The sequence below is a fragment of the Pelophylax lessonae genome, assembly GCF_965119305.1.
Source record: "Pelophylax lessonae genome assembly, chromosome: 1".
Lineage (NCBI taxonomy): Eukaryota > Metazoa > Chordata > Amphibia > Anura > Ranidae > Pelophylax > Pelophylax lessonae.
In genome coordinates, this window is record NC_138768.1 from 820,868,004 (window position 1) to 820,883,768 (window position 15,765).

The 15,765-nt window shown below is 42.4% G+C and overlaps 1 protein-coding gene across 1 annotated transcript in view; it reads right to left on the reverse strand.

Annotated features, from left to right (window-relative positions):
- PTCD3 (pentatricopeptide repeat domain 3) overlaps positions 1 to 15,765 on the reverse strand; it is a 111,735-nt gene that overhangs the window by 5,957 nt on the left and 90,013 nt on the right. The window contains exons 20-23 of the mRNA XM_082258492.1: positions 14,828 to 14,913; positions 6,619 to 6,767; positions 6,164 to 6,205; positions 2,554 to 2,712 (exon numbers count right to left, since the gene is read on the reverse strand). Coding sequence (XP_082114618.1) covers positions 2,554 to 2,712; positions 6,164 to 6,205; positions 6,619 to 6,767; positions 14,828 to 14,913 — 436 coding nt within the window. The remainder of the gene's footprint in view (positions 1 to 2,553; positions 2,713 to 6,163; positions 6,206 to 6,618; positions 6,768 to 14,827; positions 14,914 to 15,765) is intronic.

A 15,765-nucleotide genomic window follows, 5' to 3' on the forward strand; every position in this document is an offset into this window, starting at 1 on the left:
TGCTTAACCTCCCTGGCAGTCTGATTATGTCAGAATTTCTGTGCTAAAAGCGGTACATTGTTTTGCATGGAAATATGCTGTTTTATATTTTAGGCCTGTAATTCTAGGTATAATTCACTTAAATCTGTCCAAATAAGAGTCTAGTAGACATCCGGGGATGAGAAAGTTTGAAACACGAAATCATAAATAATAATAACCTCCCTAGCAGTATTCCCGAGTGTGGCTTGGGGTTAAATATAAAGTACCAAAAGCGGTAACCCCGAGCCACACTCAGGATTACCCCACAATAAAACTCACCTTCCTCTGTGATCCCCCGCCGTCCTCCAGCCATCCTCCTGCTGTCCTCCCTCTGTGTGCTCAGCCGATGCAGACACCTGTCTAATGGTTCCCTTCCCTGCGAGCGTCGAGACGCAGGTGGGTGGAACCGGCGGCAATTTCAAAAATGTAAAAAAACCAAATCACATGATACAAAGTGGTTTTCCCAACGGATTACACTGTATCATGCCATTTCACCACAGGATTTCACCTGGTGGCTTTTCCAGTGCCCTGCCTGTGCTTTTCCAGTTCTTTGTGCCTGGAAAATTGAGAACGACCATGGCATCCAATAAGCGTTCTTTTGCACAAAAGCGCTTTTAGACGAAGAACTGAGCAATTGCGATTCGTTGGAAAATTCGTCATCAGGTACGGATTCTGATTTCTCTTTCTGGCACATAGTTCCGTTGGAAATTCTGAAGAATCATTTGATATACTTCCCAAATTTTTTTTAGGTTTGGTGCAGAATGAGTAGTTTGAAAATAATGAAGAATTTGATGAAACTACTCATTCTGCACCAAAACTAAAAAAAAAAAAAATTTGGGAAGTATATCAAATGATTCTTCAGAATTTCCAACGGAGCTATGTGCCAGAAAGACATCAGAATCGTCGCTGTAGTCACTTTCTATCTTGAATTTTCCCACGAATCGCTATAGCTCAGTTCTTCAAGTAACTCTGTTTCGCTGTCGCTGTTTTCCAGTTCGTCTAAAAGCGCTTTAGCGCAAAAAGAACGCTTTTTGGATGCCATGGTTGTTCTAAATTTTCCAGGCACAAAGAACTGGAAAAGCCACCAGGTGAAATCCTGTGGTGAAATGGCATGATACAGTGTAATCCATTACACCGACAGCTTTGTATCATGTCATTTAGTGTATTTACATTTTGAAGTTTGCCGCTGGTTCCAACCCCCCTGCATCACAACGCTCGCAGGGAAGGTAACCGTAAGACAGGTGCCGGCATCTGCCAAGCACACAGCGAGATGATGGCGGGGAGGACGGTGGGGGATCGCAGGGGAAGGCGAGTTTGATTCTGGGGTAATTCCGAGTGTGGCTCGGGGTTACCGCTTTTGGTACACTATAATAACCTCAACCCACACTCGGGAATACCGCTAGGGAGGTTAATAAAGGGATTTGGGACCCCTTACCCCCTAAATTCCTACTTTTCTGTCGTCGCTGTGATATGGCCTGCCGACAGGTATATTAGGACTATTGCTGGATAAAACAGTGGTCCCAGTAAGCTGTATAATACACCAGAGTGCTAGTCACCCCTAATTGTTTGCCTCCTGTTACTGCCAGCCCCACAAAATAGCTGCTTAGTGATCCCTTTCAGTATACTTGCCTGCAACCTGTAGTCCCACGGCAACAGACTCCGTCGCTGCCACATGTAAGGAATAGGATTCTACAAGATGGCCGCTGTCTTACCCTGAATGTGACATCATCAGCTGCTCTATGCCTGTGCATGCATGGCCTATTGTGCTTAAAAGAGAATGCAGAGAATGGAAAGTTTTTTTTTGGTTTCTGGTGTCAAAACCTTCCCAGACTGCCCCACACTGCTAGCTTAACACAGTAACATTTATTTTTCCACACAAATGCAAAAAAAAAAAAATACATGCCCAAATAGCTGAGGGGAGCCCACAAGCAGTTCTTTTTTTAGATCGGGGTGGAGGAGAAGGCATAACAGGAGAAGATGAATGGTACCAGCAATGCGAGCAGCTAGGGCAGCCATTCTCTTCACACATCCTGGCAGGCTATGTCTCCAGGACCCTCGGGGCCTTGACTCCACGGCTGGAGATCACTGCTCTTGACCTGTATAGTACCGTAGTGGACCTCGAGGCAATATATTATTGCACAGGGTCCCGTTCTGCAGAGTCCAGTGTCAACCAGAACCTTGCAGACTGTCCCTGTGTGCTCAGCGCAGAGCCTGGGTACCATTCCTCTGAGCGAAGAAAAGCCATAGGTAATGGGTGTGGAAATGTCAGTCCCCTAATCTGAGATGGAACCGTTAAGAAGTCGTCGTTTTTGTGCAGACTGCACAGACGTGACCATCACCTAAGACACTAGCCTTGCCAAAAAGGGGAAGGGTTATGATCAGGAGGGGATTTCCCGCCTTTTTTTTGCCAGTGTCCAACTACCTGAAGGTGGCAGAGGAACAGTTCCAAAAACAGAGCCCTGGTGCACCTTGGTAAAGGTCTAAAATTTGCTACTTGAGTGCCTCTTATATATACACAAAATACCCAGTTCATACCTTTGCTCTTCACTAAGGGTGAACTCATCCAGCACGGTTTGGGCAAGTTTAGCCGTGTTTGGCAAGCTGTAGCCGACTGCCAGCTGCACAAGGTCAATGGCCACACTGGTGCTGCCTGACGCTCTAGCACAGTCCAGGAGCTCTTCAACCACATATAACCTGGAAGAAGCACAACAGTTCAAGTAAATACTAAAAACCTTTTCAGTCAAAGGATTTCATCAAATAGCAACAAGTGGCCACTCAAGCCTCCCTGATGGCTCCTGGCTGTTGGGTGCTAACACCAGATCGGAGCTCATCTGTGCTCTCCACAACAAAGTTCACAAGATACAAGACCAACTTCTACTGAGTATTCCAGCCTCAACAAATCTTTATCTTTCCAGAGATATGAACAACAAAGCCACGCTTGAGACCTCCTTTGTCTTTTACCTAAGACAGGCTCTCTAGACACTTTGGGGTTGATTACTAAAACTGGAGTGTGCAAAATCTGATGCAGCTCTGTCAAAATGTATTTGAACAAGCTGAAGTTGGAAGCAGATTGGCTACCATGCACAGCTGCACCAGAATTTGCACTCTCCAGTTTTAGTAAATCAACCCCTGTGTGTCTAAAGGCTGGTACACATGGGTCGAATATCGGCCGGTTCCTCAGACACCAGACATTCGGCCAGTGTGTACAGCAGCCTGCCCGGCTTATGTTGAACAGGAATGCTGGAAAACCAGCAGCCAATCGGCATCTGATCAGCTGTGTTCTGCCAGGGCGGGGAGGGGGAAGTCTCCAGTAGGAACACAATAGCTCAGCGGGGAGATCGCTCTACTAATATTGCATAGTTGGTAAAGCAAGCTCCATATTTTTTTTTCGTTCAGCTCGCTGGATTGAACGAAACAAAAAGACTCACTGTGTATCGGGCTTAAGTCTGTTTTTGGGTGAAACACATTGGTAAAGGAGGTCCCAGGCAGGGATTTATTGATCATGTCTCTAGAAAAAAAAGTTTTATTAAATATTGGGAAGTGTGTGAGGGCAATTTCAGATCCTGTGGAAAAAATATTGCATTACTAAAAGATAGCTGTAACTTAGCCGCAAAGAAGGGAAGACAGATACTGGGCTAGGCTCTTAGGACAATGAACAGTGTTGGTGGATTTTGGAAGCTGCATGTATAAGACTTTGTTGAGGCTTTGTGGGCTTCCAGTCTCTTTGCTAGATACCATGGAAGCAGAAGCACAATAATGTGAAATAGGCCTAAATCTCACACATTAGCTGGTTTCTCTGCCATTTAATGAAATGTAGGCCTGGGAGGATTTCACACTTGTGCAACTTATCATGCAACTTTGGGCATCAGAGTTGCACAACATGGCGCTCCCCATGTTTTCTATTGATACCAATTCATATGTGTGCAACTTAAAAGTTGCAGCAACTTCAAAAGTAGTTAATGCACTACTTTGGTCCGACTTTCATGCAACTTGAGGGCCATAGACTTCAATGTTAACCCTCAGAAGTTGCATAAAAGTCATACCTGAATGTTATACAATGCAACTTGTGTGCAACAGTTTTCCATTAAAACTAGTCAAAGCCAAAGTCGTATCCATGTTGCACCTATCCAAAGTTGTGTCAAAGTTGCACTCCAAAGTTGGCGCAAAGTTTTACAAGTGTGAAAGGGGCCTTAGTGCCAATAAGTTCAGCATTTAAAGAGCTACAGTTAGGTGCTAGGTTAAATTTGGAGTTAATGGAAACAGCTGATGCATTCATTCTATTGGGTGAACTAAATGGCCTTTTTTCAGCCAGATTAACTATGCAATTAACGATTCATTTATCAATGAATGTGGTATGGGTTAAATTCAGGTGTTAAATTATGCATTAAGGTTCAGGTGAGAAAAGTTTCAAATAAGATCTAAACCCACAAAAAAAATGTAATATAATGCAGTTTACCAGTCCAAAGATGAGGTGGCTGCTTTCATTTTTTTATTTTTTTTATTTTAAGGCTAAAATTATTTTTAGCAAGAAAAGAATATACCCGCTGCTTCTGTCAGAAATGCAGTGTCCTTGTCAATTTTTCTACTATTTTTTGAGTCAAATAGATTCATTGCAGAAAATGCCTGGATTTCAGCCTATATATATATATATATACACATGTTCTAGTCTAAGTTCTCCTAGTTATGTATTTGAGGACAGGTCCTCTTTACAAGTGCTGAAACCAGGAAAAAGATTCTGATTCTTTCCCTTGTTATATCCTGGCATGAGAAACTAATTCCTAGGAAACAAATTGCATCCTCCTCGTCCTCACCATTGGCTTAATGATTTATCCCTTTTGTGATGTGCACTGTAAACACACAAAGTGGTGGTTTCACTAATCATACATGGAAGGTCCAAGTTCTGATTGTTTGGCTTTCTGTAAATGATCACAATGACAAGTTTGTTGCATTCTGTTAACCCTTTCTCAACCCAGATGACAGTTCCTTTGGTTTCGTGCACCATGTCTGCACCTTTCTGCAACGTTCTCTCCTCTGCCCAGCGATTTTAAGTTTTCAGGTTTTACTGATCCAACCAAAATGTAATTTACCCTTTTCAATTATTCAGTTGGGACATCTAAATAAAACAATCACTTTCACTGGTTTGTCTTTCTTATGCAGTGTGTGTTTTATTTGTTTACACACACACACAGACACAGTATCTCACCCTCACATTTTTGCAAATATTTTATTATATCTTTTCATGTGACAACACTGAAGACATTACACTTTGCTACAATGTAAAGTAGTAGATCCTCAGAGTTCCTGCTATTTAATGCCATGTTGAAGTTCCAGTGACCAGTATGAGAGATAACACCAAATTTAACACACCTGCTCCCCATTCACCCCTGAGACCTTGTAACACTAACGAGTCACATGACACCGGGGAGGGAGAATGGCTAATTGGGCGCAATTTGGAAATTTGTACTTAAGGGTGTACTCACTTTTGTTGCCAGCAGTTTAGACATTAATGGCTGTGTGTTGAGTTATTTTGAGGGGACAGCAAATTTACACTGTTATACAAGCTGTACACTCACTACTTTAAATTGTAGCAAAGTTGTCACATGAAAAGATATAATAAAATATTTACAAAAATGTGAGGGGTGTACTCACTATTGTGAGATACTATTTATATATATATATATATATATGTATATATAAATATAAACTGCATAGCTGTTCAACCACGAAACTGCAAAATTGTTCTGTCGGATGGGGCAAAAATCACATTTACTCAGGCTCTTTCCTCTACGGATCAAAGGGGATAAGTAAAATAAACAGGCGTGGGTTAAATTGATCAGGAGGCAGACCTGGTATTATACCCGTCCAAACGACACTACAACTCGCAAATTCAGTTTCTTCTAATAACATATAGATAAAAACAAGAATGGAGGTGAAAATCTAGCTAATGCTCATAAGTAATTGACAAAATTACTAATTGCCGAGTTAACAGAGCTCCCTACAAGAAACAATTAGGAGTCCTTAACTTGAGTATTTCCAGTAGGAGTACAACTACAAGTTTCAGCTTATTGGTGGCCTTCTTTCATATGCAAGCATTGTCAAAGTCCCAGAGAATGGACATTATAGATTCTCAACAAAGCAGACTCACCCAGGAACCAGATTTTGGGACCTGAAGGACTTCAGCGTCACCCTGTAGTAAAGATAGCAAACAACAGAGAGAAAAATGAAGGCATGATATATTCAATGGTTAAACAATTCACCATCACTCCAAAGACATGCTGGTAGGTTAATTGGATCCTGTATAAAAAAATTGGCCCTACTATGTATGTATGTATGAATGGGAGTTAGGGACCTTAGATTGTAAGCTCCTTGAGGGCAGGGACTGATGTGAATGTGCAATGTATATGTAAAAGTGCTGCGTAAATTGACAGCGCTATATAAGAACCTGAAATAATAATAATAATAATAATCACCCTGTTCTAGCAACTTTTTTTTTTAAGGATCTGGCTTTCAAATATCCTTGCATCTCATAAAAGTGCATATCTACAAACAGACAAATCATACAGATGTGATTTCTACAAAACACCGGCACAGCATCCTCACCAGGTTTCCTCACTTCTCCCAGCTCTGCACAGCAGGATAGCGATATCTCCTAAGACAGCGGCAGATGGCCTCAGCTGGGATGATGAGCTGTCTGCAGCGTCATAGATGGACTTCATGGATGCAGCAATATTGGCAAACTCATTCTGGAGCTGAATACAAGAAAAGAGACCCTTAAAGTTACTCTGCCATCAGGAAGTTAGCAAAATTAAAATGGCAGGACCCAGAAAAGAAAGCAGGATTATACTGTTGCAGAGTTCTCAGCACTGATTCAATTCGACTCCTCTGTGGTGTAAAACAGAATCCAATAAACCTCCCACCCAGCTGGTCCTCTTGTTCCTCCTGCTGACCCATTAATTAGCAATTACTGCAAAATTACAAAGTAATACATATATTTTTTTTGTCCTTCAGTACAAAATAAAGTTGTGTCCTGGCAAGGTCTTAAAGCGCTTGTAAACCCTAAAACATAAAAAAAAAAAAAAAAAAAAAAAAACCTGCAAGACAAAGGCATAATGAGCTAGTATGCATCGCATACTAGCCCATTATGTGTAACTTACCTTAGAACGAAGCCCCGACACGGACCCCCGGACATCACTGCGGGCGCTGCCATGATCCCTCGCCGTCTCTTCCGGGTTCGGCGGCTCCGGCGCGGTGATTGGCCAGAAGAGACGGCTCCGGCGCGATGATTGGCCGGAGCCGCGATGACGTCACTCCCGCGCATGCGCGCTGGAGTGATTTTTCCGGCAAGTTAATTGAAGGTCCCCCCGGACCTTCAGAGCGCATGCGCCGCTCGCGCGAGCGGCTGCATGCACTGTAAATATCTCCTAAACCGTGCCGGTTTAGGAGATATTATTTGTACCTACAGGTAAGCCTTATTATAGGCTTACCTGTAGGTTAAAGTGCCAAAAAGCGGGATACTACCGCTTTAAAAAATGCATTTTATGTTCTAGTTTGGCCTCTCTAAAACAAGGGGTTCAATTTTTAATGTTCAATAGCTTTTACTGAAGATTTTACAAAAGAACATATAAAAGTAGGAAATTGGAACAGCCAACAAGCCAAGTAAAGAAAGGTTATGGCAACATAGTACAAACATGTCAATAACGTGCAAGAGTGTCCCATACATATGCACAGCGATCCCAATCTATAATATCTCGTGTCAAATAAATTTGTTCAAAGTGGCGATCGCCAGCACTCCTCACATAACAGAACAGCATGGGAGAAAATGAACTGTAAAGAGACCGTCCAAAGCGGTTTGGGTTGTCCCAATCAAAGAACCAAGCTAATAGGATAGAGAAGAAAGAGGAAAGGAAAAGAAAGGGAAAAATGGAACGAAAAAGAGAGAAAAAAAAAAAGGGGGAAAGAGGAGAAAAGTAAGAGGCCCCCCCCCGGTCTGAGCCCCAATGCAAACATAGCATGCCTCCCCACTGTCAAGGAGCCTGTAGATAAGCCACCCACGGGTTCCACACCTTCTCAAACTTTATCTGAGTGTCTCTACGAATACTAGTCAATTTTTGATTGACCATGATCTAGGATATTTTATTTTTAACCATCACAATATTGAGGACTGGCGACTTCCAGGAACGTGCTATGGTTATCTTGGCAGCTAAGAGGATAAAAAAAAATGAGGGTACGCAGATGTCTGGGGATCCCCCCGTCGAGATCGGCAAACAGCGCTGTTTTCGCAGCCCTGGGGACGTTTTGTCCCGTCACTGAGTGGATCAGGTTAAATACCCGGATCCAAAAGCGCCGAACCTTCGGGCAGGACCACCAGACATGATGCATATCACCAACCTGTCCACAGCCCCTAAAACAAAGGGAAGAGGCCCCAGGATACAATTTCGCTAGTTTGGACGGAACCAGGTACCAGCGAGACAACACCTTATAATTGGCTTCCACTAGGGAGGTATTAAGTATTCCTTTGTGCACCAAGGTTGACCAGGTTGTCCAGTCCTCCTCCTCAATCGTTTCTCCCAGATCTGATTCCCATGCCCGCTGGTATGAAAGTTTGTGATTTTGATAATTGAAAAGCGCATAGAGTGCCGTTATACCCCCCGTGATTCCACCCCACGCAGACATTGATTCTCAAAAAAAGTTCTGGAGGTAATGTCTACCTCCCCGGTCACTAAGGTACGGAGGAAATGCAGTATTTGGCAAAGGCGAAAAGTTTCCCCAGGAGGCAAGGGGTTCAATTTGTAAATGTTTTCACACAATATTGTTCACCCTGGAATCACCCATTTTTTCAATTGAATGCAATAAAAAAAAAAGTGTGAATCTTGGGCGAAAACATTTATAAAGATACCCCTGTGTGCTCTTGTCGATAAAAAAAAAAAAAGGTCAAGTTATTTCTATCATTTCTACTGCGCATAACAATCATAAAAGTTTGGTTTTTATTACAAAAAAAAAAAAAATGGAAGGTTTTTTTTCCCCCCAGTACAGTGCTTTGTTAAAATGTGTCACTAAAGAATGACTAAAAAGTAAAAAAAAAACAGCAGTAAAAGAAGAGGTAAGCGGAGAAGGAGTGAATTATGGCTGATAAGGGTTAACTAAGGTACACCTAGGAACACCATTTATTTTTAAACTTGCAACGTTGCTTTAACAATTTTATCTACTTTGAATGGACCAGAGAAGTTAAGAAATAATACAATTGTTTCAGTTTTAAGTCTTCTTGATATGGCAGGTGCTGAGTGTCAGGATACAAAGGAACAGCAGGCGCCCTCCATTTAGGCTGCGTTCACATGTCAGCTTATAATCGCGGGCAGAACCGCCGCGGTTCCGCCCGCGATTCGGAGATTTATTGCAAATCGCGGGACGCCTAGCGTTGCCCGTTGATTTGCAATAGCCCCCCAAACGCCGAGCGATGTTGCCGCGATTTACGCCCGCCGAATCGCGGCAACATCGCGCAAACAAAATCGCGGGACGCAATACGCTCCAAAAAAGTACAAGAGCTTCTTTGGAGCGTATTGCGTCCCGCGATTTTGTTTGCGCGATGTTGCCGCGATTCGGCGGGCGTAAATCGCGGCAACATCGCTCGGCGTTTGGGGGGCTATTGCAAATCAACGGGCAACGCTAGGCGTCCCGCGATTTGCAATAAATCTCCGAATCGCGGGCGGAACCGCGGCGGTTCTGCCCGCGATTATAAGCTGACATGTGAATGCAGCCTAAATGGAGGGCGCCTGCTGTTCCTTTTGTATCCTGACACTCAGCACCTGCCATATCAAGAAGACTTAAAACTGAAACAATTGTATTATTTCTTAACTTCTCTGGTCCATTCAAAGTAGATAAAATTGTTAAAGCAACGTTGCAAGTTTAAAAATAAATGGTGTTCCTAGGTGTACCTTAGTTAACCCTTATCAGCCATAATTCACTCCTTCTCCGCTTACCTCTTCTTTTACTGCTGTTTTTTTTTTTACTTTTTAGTCATTCTTTAGTGACACATTTTAACAAAGCACTGTACTGGGGGGAAAAAAAACCTTCCATTTTTTTTTTTCCCGCGATTTGCAATAAATCTCTGAATTATAAGCTGACATGTGAATGCAGCCTTAGTCTCAGCAGGGGATCCTGGGCTGACCCTCTGCTTCACATATGCGAGTCTGCGGTTTCCAGCCAGGGGTCCGGGTGCATTCCTGTTCACTGGTTCAGGTGCAATTCGGGTTCAAATTTTTTCCTGAATTCTCACCTAAACTGGACCCAAAAAACGCACAGGACCCAGGGTTGCCAACCATCAGTAAATTTACTGACAGTTTGTAAATATCAGTGACTTTTACAACTGTCCTTAAATATTTGGGGCTGATAATTTTGTCATGCTGTGTTGACTTTTGTAAGTGTAAACCAGGCAAATTACTTCTTATGGGTATGGCCAGTGTTTCCATATCATGTTTATACGGTTTACATATTGAATGTCTTCCTTTTTAACAGTAGCTCTGTCATTTTCCAGGTTGTCAGTAAAAAATGTGCTCCGTCAGTAAATTTCCCATGTTTGGTCAGTAAAAAATGCTGCAGGAGGTTGGCAACCCTGACAGGACCGTTTTAGAATTCGCACCGCTACCGCCCCGGCTGTGTGTGTAACTGGCTCCATTGAGTAAAAACTGCATCCAATTTGCACATATGTGAACCCAGCCTGAGTCAAATCAGAATGCAAACAGATGTCATATATATGAAATCCCATGTCTGTTCTGATTTTTCCTCCATATTGTGATGCAGAAATAAATCTCTATGGGTGGTCAGATGTAAGTGGTTGTGCATCTGTCTAGATCCACCCACATCCAATTGGTCACGTTAGTAGAAGAGGACGTGGCAGCAAAACTTGTTCTGTTCGGCCTGGTGAACCCGAATGTAGGCAGACACAGGTCAGTTTACATTCAGCCACCCATAGGGATACATTGCAGTTCATTTTATATCCATGTTAATCATGTTCTAGATGGAACACCTGTGTGAAAGGAACCAGGAATTTGCTTGGCGTGTCCAACATCCATAACTTGTTGACCAATATTCTATCTAGCCAGGTATACAGCTTTCAAACACACTTGCATTATGCCAAAAAACCATGGAATAATCCTGAGGTCACTACCTAGTGAGTCACTGACAAGGCACAAGCCTAAAGCCAGTGAAGTCTTCTCTCCCAAATGAGAAGGTGTTGGTATGGTGGATGTTGGGTTTGTGTGTACTAGAATTAATCTTAGGGTACCTTTAACCACTTCAATACCGGGTACTTTTACTCCCTCCCTGCCAAGGCCAATTTCAGCTTTTAGTGCTGTCACACTTTGATTGACATTTGCGGGGCCATGCAACACCATACCCATATGAAATTATCTTTTTTTTTCCCACACAAACAGAACTTCATCACGTTGGGCTTTTTTTTTTTTGTTAACCACTTAAGCCCCGGAAGATTTTACCCCCTTCCTGACCAGGGCCTATTTTGCGATTCGGCACTTTGTGACTTTAACGGACAATTGCGCGGTCGTGCGACGCTGTACCCGAATTGACGTCCTTTTTTCCCCCACAAACAGAGCTTTCTTTTGGTGGTATTTGATCACCTGTGCGATTTTTCGATCATGCGCCATAAACAAAAAAAGAGCGACAATTTTGCAAAAATAACAATATTTTTCACATTTTTTTTTATATGAAATTCCCCAAAAAAAATGTAAATATCAAAATTTTTTAACATTTTAGGCCAATTTGTTTTCTGCTACATGTTTGGTAAAAAAAAATAAAAATAATCGCAAAAAGCATATTTTGTTTGGTTTGCGCAAAAGTTATTGCGTTTACTAAGGGAAAGATTTTTGTCATTTTTATTGTTTTTTTTTTTTAAAGAGTAATGGCAGCGATCTGCGATTTTTTTTGCGGGACTCCGACATTGCGATTTTTTTTTGCGGGACTCCGACATTGCGATTTTTTTTGCGGGACTCCGACATTGCGGCGGACAGATCGGACCCTTGACTGACATTTTTGACACTTTTGGGGTTACCAGTGACATTACTACAGTAATCAGTGCTATACATATGCACTGTTACTGTAAAAATGACACTGGCAGGGAAGGGGTTAACTTTATTTGAGAAGGAGGGGTTAAGTGTGTCTCTAGGGGCGAGATTCTAACTGTGATTGGATGTGGCTGTGTGTGTAACAGCAGAGATCAACGATCCTACATAGCAGGACCGTATGATCTGTGCTGTTACACAGGGGAGAATGACAGGCGGCTTTGTTTACATTAGCCGCCTGCCTTTCTCCCTCTCCACCCGACGATCGCTAGTGACTCGCGGGGGGGGGGTCCGGGAGCGCGCCTCCAGCGGCACGCTCGCTCCCTAGAGCCTCACAGGCTAGCGACGTAGTACTACGTCACTTTGCCTGTGAGGGGCTGACAGCCGACGTAAATCGTCGTTAGGCAGTCGGCAAGTGGTTAAACAAAAAGAGACTGAAAAGTTTGAAAAAGACGTGTTTTTCCTTGTTTGTTATAAAATTTTGCAAATAAATAATCTTTTTTCATACATTTTGGGCCAAAATGTATTCTGCTACATTTTGTTTTGTGAAAATAACCCAAATCAGTGTGTATTATTTAGTCTGTAGGAAAGTATACCATCCAAAAACTATGGTACATATCTGAAAATTGATCATGCCTGATGTACCGATGACCGATCTAATTTCTTGAGGCCTAAAAGGCCAGGACAGTACAAATATTCCCCAAATTACCCCTTTTTGGAAGTAGAAAGTTTAAGGTATTTAGTAAGAGGCATAGCACATTTTTTGAATGTGTAATTTTTTGCCACAATGTTTTGGAAAATGAAAAAATTTAAATTAAATTAAAATTTTTTTTTTTTTTAATACACTGTCATCAGTGCAGTATAACCTTATAATTTAATGGGTGTGGCGGTGATCAGGGACACTGACTGGTGACAGTCACACTGACCAGATCAATATGGTGTACCACAGTATCACTGTACTACTCTCAGGAAGTGATCAGGATTTTTTTTTTAACAAGATGATATCATGATTGTTTATACCAGTGAATTTCATTGGTATAAGCAAGTTTTTTTACAGAATGAAACCAATTCATTCAGTTGGTTTTGTTGTGATTAGCTGTGATTGGCTGCAGATAATCACATGGTACAGATGGGCTGTGATTGGCCCCGTCTGTACCATGTAATCAATGTGACCAATCACAGCTAGCAACACAATTATATACAATGGACGGCATAAAAAGGAAGCCATGACAATTGTCATGTGATCTGCTGTGATTAGTCACAGCGATCACAAGGTGCTGGGCACATTGATCAGTCATTAGCTGTATCCAATGGACACAGCCGGTGACAGATCATGCCACATGCCAGGCACGATCCGGGAGGACGTCACATGACATCCACCCAGATCGTCAATTTGTCAAATCATTCGGCCATCATTTGGCTATAGGCCGGACAGAAACTGGTTAAATATCAAGCAAAATAATGAATTGCAACTGCTATCATTTTATTTTACAAGGCCTCTGCTTTCTGAAAATATATAATTGTTTCAGGCTTTAAAGTATTATTCTGGAAAAAAAAATACAGATTTAACAGATTTTATTTTTTAACCACACAGTTTGTTAGGTTGGGTACAAAAGTAAACTTGTGATTAAAAGAAGTAATCCTGCAAAAATGACAAGATAAAAATTAAGAGTCCGATAAAAAACACTGATCAACCAAAAATTTATGACCAGAAACCTAATATTCAGTAGGTTCCCCCCTTTGTGCCAAAACAGCCCTGACCTGTCGAGGCAAGGACCCCACTAGAAGGTATGTTGTGGTATTTGGCAACAAGCCATGAGTGATAAATCCTTTAAGTCCTGTAAGTTGTGAGGTGGGGCCTCCACTTGTGTTTTAAGCACATCCCATAGATGCTCAATTGCATTAAGATCTGGAGAATTTGGAGGCCAAGTCAACACCTCAATTTTGTGGAGTTCCTCAAACCATTCTTAAACTAAATTTTCAGTGTGGCAGGGCGCATTATCCTACTGAAAGAGGACACTGCCATCAGAGAATGCAATTTCCTTAAGGGATGTAATTGGTCTGCAACAGGTAGGTGGTAAGTGTAAAGTAGCACCCACATGTATTGCAGGACCCAAGGTTTCCCCAGCAAGAACACGGCCCAAGTATCACACTCCCTCTGCCACCTTGCCTCCTTCCCATACGGCATCGTGATGCCATCTTTTACCCAGGTAAGCACTGCACACGCACTCGGCTATCCACATGATGTAAAAGAAAATGTGTATAGCTATGTTAAAACATTAAAAATAAGTGCCTATACTGTTTAAAATCTAGAATTACACTGTCTCAACTTGCTCTGCACATGCTCAGTTGCTCTCTACTTTTAGGCACAGTGCAGAAAATGTAGAGGCTGATCTGCTGACAGCCTAAAGATTTACTGCTGCTCAGGGGCTCTGGGCTTCAGCAAAATGGCAGCCTCCAGCAAGAAGAAACAGGAGCAATGCTGAAGCCAATTTACAGCACAGCAAAGTTATTCATGTGGAATGTATGTTCCTTGCTAAGGAACATTATTTTTATCAAATTGTTATAAGTAAAAGTTCCACTTTAACAATGTATTAATGAGTACAGAGCTGCACCAATTTGTCTCTTTTATATCCAACTTAAGCTAAGCTTCAAGACTGCCTCTGTGCTTTATCAAACATGATTGATCTCCATCAACAGACTTATAATATTTTAAAAATAATGTCAAGGAATTTTACCTCTGGATTCTGCTTCTCTCTCGCCATTATTTGGAGAAATTCTTTGATCAACTGATCCTTGTTTGAATGGCCAATCAAGAAGAGATCTGGAAAAGCATTACATCATGAACAGGATCATTTATATACTGTACATGCCTTTATATCATACTGGAGAAATTTGCAGTATATACAGTGTGGCCTACTTCCCAAAATGAGAGACCTTTTAAAACCCAAGAGGAATAGCTCTGCTGCCCCACATGTGGGTTCAAGATGGCTCCAAGAGTGTGCTCCGCCCCCCTCGTGATGTCACCAGGTGTACTGCACTGGCGTGCGTGGTCTAACTTCTCTGAGAGTAAACGCAGGTGGAGAAAAAAAAACTCTGCCTCCTGTATTTGGCGCCCTGAGCCTCTCAGACCGCCCGTATGCTCCATTACTGCTATGTAGAGCTAAGGATGGCCTAGGAGGCACACAGTAAGGCCCAGTTCACACTGGGGTGACCTGTCAGGCAACTTAGTCCCCTGACAAGTCGCGCCCCACTCAGTGCAAAAGAACCCTTCTAATAGGATCGACTCAAGTCGCTTTAAATTAGAAAAAGGTTCCTGCACTACTTGGGGGCAACTTCAGAGTGACTTGCATTGACTTCTGTTAAAGAAGTCGTTTGCAAGCTGCGATGAAGTCGCGCTGTGCGGCGTGGCTTCAAAGTTGGGCGACTTTAAAGCCGTATTAGTGTGAACCGAGACTAAAACAGCACATCTGTAGAATAAAAATATTAGCACATTAAAAAGGTCCCGCATGGGGAGGTTGGCGGTTCAACACAGCAGGATAAGGGAGGGTGCTAGGAGAGACTACATCAGGACCCTCACCATCCCATGCTGTAAGACCCCCTTAAGGGGTGCATTCTTCAACCATCACAGCGGGCAATGCCTCAGGGGCCTTCAGTAACTAAACTTCCCATCTGG